Below are 10,296 nucleotides of genomic sequence, written 5' to 3'. Positions count from 1 at the left end.
TTTCCTCCTGGTCTGATCACCCCTAACTGCCTCTGCCTCGGCCCTGCCACCATGGCTTTGTCCAGAAGGACATCTGGAAGGTCTCCCGGTCTAATTAGCATATTACCCTTTTATTAGTATAGAGGATTGTTTTAATACCTTAATATTTGCAGGCTTTTAGGTTGCTGACTTAAAAAAAAACCCACAACAAACCCTCACACCATAACAGGAAATTAGTAACTTAAATGACATGTGAATTTGCTACAAACATATCAACAATCACATATAGTATCACCAGAGTACCATACAAGCCTAAATAGAAGGCCAGGTTGTTTTGTTTTAAAAAAATATATTTTTATTGATTTCAAAGAGGAAGGGAAGGAAGAGGGAGAGATAGAAACATCAATGATGAGAGAGAATCACTGATCGGCTGCCGCCTGCATGCCCCCTACTGGGGATCAAGCCTGCAACGCAGGGATGTGCCCTTGACCAGAATTGAACCGGGGACCCTTCAGTCTGCACGCTGCCATTCTATCCATTGAGCCAAACCGGCCAGGGCTAGGTTTTTTGTTTTTGAAAACATTTTTAGAAAAGAAGAAGCCATAAAAATGACTCCACATGAAGCCTGTCACATTACTCAGCTTCTCTCATTTTTTTAATTTTATTTTGTACAAAGTACTGCTAAGGGACAGCCCACATAAACAAGAAACCATCTCATGAGAACTAATTTTGTCTGCTTATAGAGAAGCACTTATAAAAAAGAAGTAAATAAATCTGGTTGTTTGTATTTATTTCTGGGGTGTTTCATCACCATTACAAGTGTTTGATGTCTTTTTAAATAAGCATTTAAAAATCACTTTAAAAAAGTAGTACAAAACTTCTAGTTCTGGAAAAATGGAGAAATACTTTTCCACAGTCATCCCACTAAGAAAAACTAAAAGTCTTAATTTTTTTTTTTTTAGTCCTAAATTTTTTGTATGAAACAAACAACAACATGATTCTGAATACTGGAGAGAAGACAGACCAGCTAGGTATGGCAGGACTCAATGAACACCAAGGTGGTGAGTTGTGTGAGGTGTTTGTTTTTTTGCCTCATACATCCCAGACTCCCCCGCACCCCCGCCAAAAAAAAGAAAAAGGAAATTAAGAAAAGAAAAAAAAACAACCAAAACAAAACTTTTAGATAATAGCCAATCTACTTCAGGTAAAAAGAACTGACAAAACCCTATGCCAGCAAGGCTAATGGGAAGCCTAGACTTCTGCCACTGTGAGGCTGCAACAAGGCACCACAGTCTCCCCTCCAGGGTGAGGTAGAAGGTGTAGGAAGCCAGACTTTCATCCCTGCTGAGAGGTAATGAGGACCACCTTTCCCTGTAGAGTCAGTAGAGAACAAGTGGGTAGCCTGGATTTCCACATCCATCCAAGGATAATGAGGTGTCCCTACCCTGCCCTTCCAGGATGGTTTCAGAGGAAGCAGAGAGGACACTCAGGGCTTTCACAGCTGCCCAGCAGCAATGAGGTAACCCCCTTCTCCCCCGGTCCCCGCCCCATTTCAGAAGCCAGGCGGGCGGGGAGCAGTAAGTAGACATTCTTGCCTATCCCAGCCAGGGTGTTATCAGTGGAGGCCTACTGACAAGCAGGAACACCCATACCCACCCAATCCTGAGAGTATTCACAACTCCTCTCTCCCTCAGCTGTAATACAGGCCATGAAGGGAACCTGGACTCCCACCCCTACCTGACCATAACAGGGCAGCAACCTTGTCCTTCTTCTACTAGAGCTTTGTCAGAGAACATTAGGAAAAAGAACAGATTAAATAAGACCCAGAGTCTTATAATGTCCCAAATGTACAAGTTTTAATAAAAAATCTCATCAAGAGTATCTCAATTTGAATGAAAAGAAAATTAACAGATGCCAACAAGATGAAAAAGATACCCAAATGATCTGACTAGGATTTTAAAGCAGCCATTATGAAAATGTTTTGACAAGCAATAAGAAACACTCTTAAAATAAGTAAAGAAATAAAAAGTCAACAGAAAAAAAATACGAGACATAAAGAACCAAATAGAAATATAAGAACTGAAAGGTATATTAACTGAAATTAAAAACAATGAATAGGCACTCGACAGAAAAATGAAGCAGAGAGAACAATCAGTGAATTTGACGATAGAATAATAAATTACCCAATCTGAAAAACAGAGAAAGCAGATTGAGAGAGAGAGAGAGAGAGAGAGAGAGAGAGGAAGGAAGGAAGGAAGGAAAGAAGGAAGGAAGGAAGGAAGGAAGAAAGAAAGAAAGAAAGAAAGATCAGAGCACCCACTAAAAAGCCTTGGGGACTTTTGGGAATATAATAAAAGATCCAACATTCATGTCACAAAATTCCTGAAAGAGAAAAAGAGGGCAGGACTAAAAGAGGATTCAAAGAAATATTGCCTGAAAGTTTGCTAAAGCTGGCAAAAGATACAACCCTACAGATTCAAGAAGCTTAATGAATCTCAATCAAAATACATGTAAAGAAATCCATGCATAAATAATGAAAATCAAACTTCTGAAAAAAAGGAAAAAGAAAAATATCTTAAAAGTAGCAAGAGAGAAATGAAACCTTACCTGTAAAGGAAAAGCAATTCAAATGACAATAGAATTTGTATCCAAACACATGTAGCCAGAGGGAAGTGGCACAACATTTTCAAGTGCTGAAAGTATAGAACTGTCAACTTAAAATTCTGTATCTAGCCTGGCCGGTTTGGCTCACTGGATAGAGCCTCAGCCTGCAGACGGTAGAGTCCCAGGTTCGATTCTGGTCAAGGGCACATGCCCAGGTTGTGGGCTCAATCCTCAGTTGGGGACATGCAGGAGGCAGCCGATCAATGATTCACTCTTATCATTGATGTTTCTATTTCTCTCTCCCTCTCCCTTCCTCTCTGAAATCAATAAAAATATATTTTAAAAAAATTCTGTATCTAGTGAGCCCAGCCAGTGTGACTCAGTGGTTGAGCATCGACTCAGGAACCATGAGGTCACTGGTTCGATTTAGAGTCAGGGCACAAGCCCAGGTTGCAGGCTCAATCCCCAGTAGGGGGAGTGTAGGAGGCAGCTGGTCGATGTTTCTCTCTCCCTTCCTGTCTCTAAAAATCAATGAAAAAGTACATTAAAAAAAGAGGTTTTAGTTAAAAAAAAATTCTGTGTCTGGTGAAAATATCCTTCAGGAATAAAGGAAAAACCAAGATAATTGTAGGTGAAGGAAAATTAAGAAAATTTGTTATCAGGAGACCTGTCTGATAATGACTAAAGGAAATTCTCCAAAAAGAAAGGAAGTCATAAAAAAAAATTTTAAACAATAGGAAGAAAGAAAAAACAAGAGAAATATAAAAATATGGGTTAACACAATAGATTTTCCTCCTCCTCTACAGTTTTTTAAGTTATGCTTGACAACCGAATTACAATAACATTCAATGTATGTAAAGAAAATACATAAGACAATTATAAGTGGGAAAGGTAAATGAATGTAAAGGGAGGAAATGTTTCTACATATCACTTGAAATGGTAAACTGTGGACAACAGTAGATGTATAAGTTATGTATATTTAACATATACCTAGAGCACCCACCAAAAACGTTATACAAAGTGATACACTAAAAAACTATAAGTAAATCCAAATAGAATTCTAAAAAAAAAATATTCAAATAACCCACAAAGAATCAGGAAAAAGAAAACAGGGAAATGAAAAAGAGAGAGAACAAAGAGAAAACAAAAATTAAAATGGCAGACTTAAGCCTTAACATATCAATAATTACATTAAATGCAAATGGTCTACATATTTGGAAAAATAGTCATAAACTTCAAAAGGAAGTTTCTGTATTATGGTAAATACTTTATGTTTAACCCCTATTTTCAAAGAATTTTAGTGTACATACTTAATCCATTATTATGAGAGAATTCATATATGCTAAAATAAATGGCTTGTTACAAAAACTACATAAAAATAAGTTGTGTTATAAATAAATAAATTCTGGGGATAAAATGGACAGCATGATGACTATTGTTAATAATACTGTATTATATATTAAAAAGTTGCTAAGAGAATCAATCTTAAGAGTTCTCATCACAACAAAAAACATTTGTAGCAGTTACAATATGATGGATATTAATTAGACTTACTGTTGCGATCACGTTGCAATATATACATATATTGAATCATTATATGGTACAAAGAAAACTAATGTTATATGCCATTTACATATCAAAGAGTTAGTTTAATATTTTTCTCTTTTCTTATAGAAAATGTGATTTCTCCCCTCCTTTGACTAACTAGTTTTAAAAGGCTTAGAAAATTTTATGTAACAATTTTATAACAATTATATAAAAATTACATTTAGTTTCATTTATTCATTGATTTATTCAATTTAACTGAAACTATTTCAACATCTGCTATAACATCAGCTTCTATTTCAATCTTAGGTTTAATATGACAATAATAATCATTTGTCCACACTTACTCCCCCAACACACACACATTAGTCAATCTTAATATGTAATCCTCCCTCATCCTAAAAATTTTCCTCTTAATGGAAATCTGACTTAGTTATATAGCTGATTTGAATATTAGTTTGTACTTGTAATTGTTCAAAACTTTTGAATTAAATTACATGCTCCTGAATCTGAGTTCTGTATAGACTAGGTGCTCACATGACACTCATTAATATTCATGACATTACATTAATTCAGATATTCATTTACTCATCCATCTGCTAAACATTCACTATGTGCCAGGACACTGTATTCAATCCTGCAGACAAAAAAACCCGGAAAAACAAAAAACTAGTCCCTGTGCTAAAGCTAAAGCTTCCCAGACATTTGAAGAATTCTGATAGGCAAAAAAAAAAAAATGGTCCCCTAAATATGACCATATTCTAATCCCCGGAAGCTGGGAATATTTCACTTTACAAGGGAAAAGGGACTTTGCAGATGTGATTATGACTGAACACCTAGAGAAAGGAGATTATCCTGAATTCTCCAAGGTGACCTCATCTAATCACATGGGTCCTTAAAAACAGAGAACCTTTCCCAGTTATGTTCAGGCAGAGATGTGACACTAGAAGAACAGTAAGAGATGAACCATTGCTGGCTTTGAAGATGGAGGAAGGGCCAGGATCCAAGGAATGTGGGAGGTCTCTAGAAGCTGGAAAAGGAATGCAGTCCTGCTTGATAAACCTTGATTTTAGGCAAGTGAGATCCAGGTCAGACTTCTGACCCACACAACTCTAATATAATAAATTTGTGTTTAAGCCCTTTAATTTGTAGCCATTTGTTAGAGTAGCAATAGAAAACTAACACTGGGGTAATCTAGTCCAACATGTTTTTTTTGGACAGATCAGAAAACTAAAATCCTCAAAGGCACACATTTACTAGTAGGTAGTGGCAATGCACTTTTGGGTGTGAAGATAACATAATTCTTATCTGTTTTAAACCTTGGTCTGATGTCAGGGTGAAGGCAGTAGCTAGGACTTTCAGTATATGAAGGGAAATAGCTAACACCACTTTTCTGTATATTAAATGTGTGGTATACTAATACCACAGTTGCTCATCTCTAGGTTGATTTGGCTAAATTACTACTATATGCTGCAGAAAAACTTTTACTGCATATCCTCAAAAGTACACAAATCATTTTATAAAACTATGCATGCTATCAAGTGCATTCATTTATAGGTGCAAAGTAATCTTTGCATTGTCTTCTGTGCCCAGATTGGTACTGGGTACACCATGTACTTTTCTAGGAACCCAGATCTGTGAAGGGAATGGAGTCTGAACCAAAAATACATTGGAATTTTTAAAATAAGAGATTTCACCTCCATGAATTCAGTCAAGTACTTATTGAGCACCTACTGTGTCCCAGGGACTTTAATAGAAACAATAGACCCGAAACTTATATTTTATTGGGGGAACCAGATGGTAAACAACAGTAATAAATAAATTAATGCTAAATATTGTTAAATGCTCTTAACAAAAATAAAGGAATGTAAAGGCACATTTTGACTAGTCTTAAAAGGCTTAGAACACTTTTATGTAAACATTTTACTTAATAAAAATTACATTTAGTTTTATTTATTCAATTTAATTGAAACTATTTCAACAACCAGACAAAAAAGAAAATGGGGAAAATGCCTTTTATGTTCCACTTCTAAAATCAGCAATAACTGTCTTTAATGTTCAGTGGAAGACTTCAACATGCTGATAATGTAGTCAAGGTTTTTCATATTATATAACACTAATACAAATGAAACAAAACTTTCAAAACAAAAGCGATTGATTTTCCAGGTTTCCCACTTACTATTGTAATACAGCAAGTTGGGTGATAACTGGATAGACTTGGCACATAATATTGTATCAATGACAATTTCAGCACTGGAGTATTTTAGGATTTCCAGATTCTGGATGCCTCCTAGACTTGAGGAACTATATGACCCATGTTGATTTTCTCTCTCCTTCTGACATTAAACTGTGGAGGGCTCAATAATTACTAATACAGTATTTCCCACATATTATACATTAAGGACAACTAACTATATAGAGGGTGGCAAAGAAGACATAGAAAATTTAATTACTACTGAATTTAAGAGAAAATTCAAACTTCAATTTTATATGATTTTGTTAACACAGTAAGACAATGTTTAAAACTCACTTTGAAGTGTTTCAAGTTCAGCTCTAGTCAATGCATCTTCCTTTTCCTTCAGTCTTGTTTCTTTGTATTTAGCATAAAACTGTCCAGCATCCTTAAAAAAGTTACAGATTAACATAAGAATCAGTTTGCTTTGATATTATTTTCTACATAACTTTATTTTAAAGCAGTATATTCTTTTTTGTTTTGTTAGTTCTCACCAGAGGATATTTTTTCCATTGATTTTTTTTGAGAGAGTGGAAGAGAGAAAAAGAGAAAGAGAGATATCGATGTGAGAGAGACATATCAATTGATTGCCTCCACAAGCCCCGAGTGGGGCCTGGGATCAAACTTGCAACCCAGGTACCTGCCCTTGACTGGGAATAGAACCCATGACCCTTCAGTGTGCAGGCCGATGTTTTAACCACTGAGCCATACTGGCTGGGGCTAAAGCAGTATATTCTTTAACAACGCGTCTTCCTTTGTGTTTATGCTTTCAAATTTTATGATGAACAGAAGAAACTAAATGAACACTTTCCTATAATTTTACTGTCTTAGAGAGCTGACTAAAGCCAGACATTGCATGAGTATACATTTAAGTATTTTCTCTCAGATATGGAAGGGAGGTATCCTCTTCCTGTTTTCTTCCATTGTGCATTTTTCAATATAGTGCTATCGCATGACTAGAGAGCAGAAAAAAGACACTTTTTAATGGAATTAAATTATTTTGTATAGTAAATTGCATTATTGTACTAACATTATTTTCATATTAGTCCTTTAATTCTAAAATTTTTTCAAAGTTATTATATGCAAATCTGATTATGAAACCTATATGACCATGTAGATACAAGTGAAAGTTGTCATTCCTCCTTCTACTATACTAAGATATCAGTTCCTATCGTGGAGGGTTGAAGATTAAGAACACATGCTATATACAAATGCTTAGTTGTCAAGATAACAGTGGCTAAAGTCTAAAGGTTTGGTACATATGTATGACTTAGCAGAGTACTGAAAAAGACTAAGCCTTCAATAATCACAGACATGGAGAAAAACAAGTTGATACTCTAGGGCCAGTGGTCGGCAAACTCCTTAGTCAACAGAGCCAAATATCAACAGTACAACGATTGAAATTTCTTTTGAGAGCCAAATTTTTTAAACTTAAACTATATAGGTACATATATTAACTTAATTAGGGTACTCTTAAGGCTTAGGAAGAGCCATACTCAAGGGGCCAAAGAGCCGCATGTGGCTCGCGAGCCGCAGTTTGCCGACCACGGCCTAGGCATATAAAGCTCTTGACAATAAAAAAAGCAAAAACATAATTTTCACCACCCTTTGACTCAAACTTCATCTATTCTATAGTGCTATTACTATGGCTGCCAGGTCACACTGTGCTATGGTTCCATGTCTTTGTGTATGCTTTGCCCTCTAGCTAGCATATGTTGCTACTCTATCATTATTCTGAAGAACTCCTATCTATTCTTTAAAACCCTATTCAAGCATCATATCCTTTGCAACTCTTTCTGGCTTCCCTAACAAAGTAATTCCTCTTGTATACTGCTACTGAAACACACTTCTATGATTGCTTGAATCATGCTATATTCTCTCCTAGAAAATTAGAAATTTAAGATAGGAGTACTTATATGCCCAGAGCACAGTATCTGGCATAAAGCAGGCATTCAATAGAGTTCATTGGACTAAACTAGATAGAAATACATGAGAAACTAGATAGAAAGAAATGACTGACTGACTGATGTGGAATAATAATAAGAAAGGTATAAAAAATAACTCTAGGGCAGTGATTCTTCCAACTGGTGTGCCACAAGAATTTTTCAAAATATGCAATATCTGACTATTTAGTCAGAGGCATTGACCTCTTTCCCCTTATTGTCAAATAAAAAAATGACAACAGCCACCACAATAGCTGTCCAGTGTGAATGAATCAAAAATCACACTTATTTTTTTTTTTGTCAGAGAGGCAAAAAATGTATCTTTCAATGTGCTGCAGATGTTTAGTAGTTTGTGGCCATGAGCTGAAAAGGTTGAAAATCACTGCACTAGGGTAACAGTCCTAGGTTTAAGATTCCTAGAGCAAATAATCATACACCCACATGAGAGGGTTTTATTTCTTAGGAACAAAAATCAATCCTTGGCTCTACCTTGATTCATATGTAAATGCATAAACACTTAAACCCTAGGTGGGATTATCTCTTTCACCTATGATGGTCCAAGTTAAAGCTTTCCCCTGGGGCTATGTCTCTTGGGGTTATATCAGAACTCTTGACAATGAATTAGGGGAATAATAGGGTATTTCTAAAATAATTTAATCAATATAATAAAGATGTATCTCTTATTCTTTCCATTCCACATTTATGTTCATTTCTACAAGGCTTGGGCCAACTAAATAATGGTATAATTTGAGGGCACAGAATGCCATGTACCAATTAACTTGTTCTCCCATGCCCATATATACTTCCAATTTCACCAAGGTTTTTGGTTAACGTTTTATGGCCCCTTAATGTTCCCCGTGTCCCAACGTAAACTCAACCCTGAAGTAGAATTATTTTATATTAAACCATATCAGTCATTTATTCCTTGATGTAAATGAATGAATGAGCATATGTATTAGCTCTTTTCTGAGAGTAGGTTTTATTTTTAAATATAGTTTTATTGATTTCAGAGAGGAAGGGAGAGGGAGAGAGAGATATAGAAACATCAATGATGAGAGAGAATCATTGATCGGCTGCCTCCTGCACGCCTCCTGGGAATCGAGCCTGCAACCTGGGCATGTGCCCTTGGCCAAAATTGAACCCTGGACTCATCAGTCCACAGGCCGATGCTCTATCCACTGAGCAAAACCGGCTAGGGCTGAGAGTAGGTTTAATAGTAAGGAAAGAAAAGCTCAGGAAGATATTGGCTCCTTTAGGGTAATAGAAAATGTGACACCACACAAGAAAAGAAGGGCACAGATAAGTTATTTATGAAATGTGAAAGACACTATAGTGATTAAGAGAACAGACTTTGAATCCAGATTATTAGGATTAAAATCTTTCATCATTGATAATTATATATCTCTCTCCTTCTCCTTTCCTCCCTGAAATCAATAAAAACATATTATAAAAAGAAAGGAAATACCCATACTACCCAAAGCAATCAATATATTTAGCAATTCCTATCAAGATAGCAATGGCATATTGCACAGAACTAGCACAAATATTCCAAAAGTTTGTATGGTACCACAGAACATCCCAATAGCCACAGCAATCTTGAGAACAAAGAACAAAGTTGGAAACCGGGGGTGGGTGGCAGCAGATGCAGCCCCTTTCCCAGGGGGCCAAGGGCCAGCTCCCTCCTTGGGGCCAGCGGACAACCTCCCGTGTCCCTCCCCCTGTCCGGCAGGCCCCGATTGGCCAGCCGCCCTCCTGCTGCAGTGGCAGTTGTTCCCTCCCCCCTGCCAGCCAACCTCCTGGTCCTTCCCCTGCACCAGCAAGTCCCAATGGCCTGATTGGGGAACCTGGGGTGGGTGGTGGCAGATGTGGGTGGCGAGGGAAGGAGGAGGTGGGGAGGTGGGGAATTTGTGCACTAGGGACCCCACCAGTGCACAAATTTCATGCACCGGGCCTCTAGTGTGTGGTGTGTGTGTTGTGTGTGTGTGTGTGTGT

The 10,296-nt window shown here is 36.9% G+C and overlaps 1 protein-coding gene across 1 annotated transcript in view; it reads right to left on the bottom strand.

Annotated features, from left to right (window-relative positions):
- Nucleotides 1–10,296, bottom strand: part of DNAJC1 (DnaJ (Hsp40) homolog, subfamily C, member 1) — a 144,014-nt gene that overhangs the window by 87,326 nt on the left and 46,392 nt on the right. The window contains exon 7 of the mRNA XM_014539384.1: nucleotides 6,659–6,749. Within this exon, the coding sequence (XP_014394870.1) occupies nucleotides 6,659–6,749 (91 nt within the window). The remainder of the gene's footprint in view (nucleotides 1–6,658; nucleotides 6,750–10,296) is intronic.

This window comes from Myotis brandtii, unplaced genomic scaffold, assembly GCF_000412655.1.
Source record: "Myotis brandtii unplaced genomic scaffold, ASM41265v1 scaffold215, whole genome shotgun sequence".
NCBI classification, from domain to species: Eukaryota; Metazoa; Chordata; class Mammalia; order Chiroptera; family Vespertilionidae; genus Myotis; species Myotis brandtii.
This window is presented reverse-complemented; position numbering and strand designations above follow the sequence as displayed.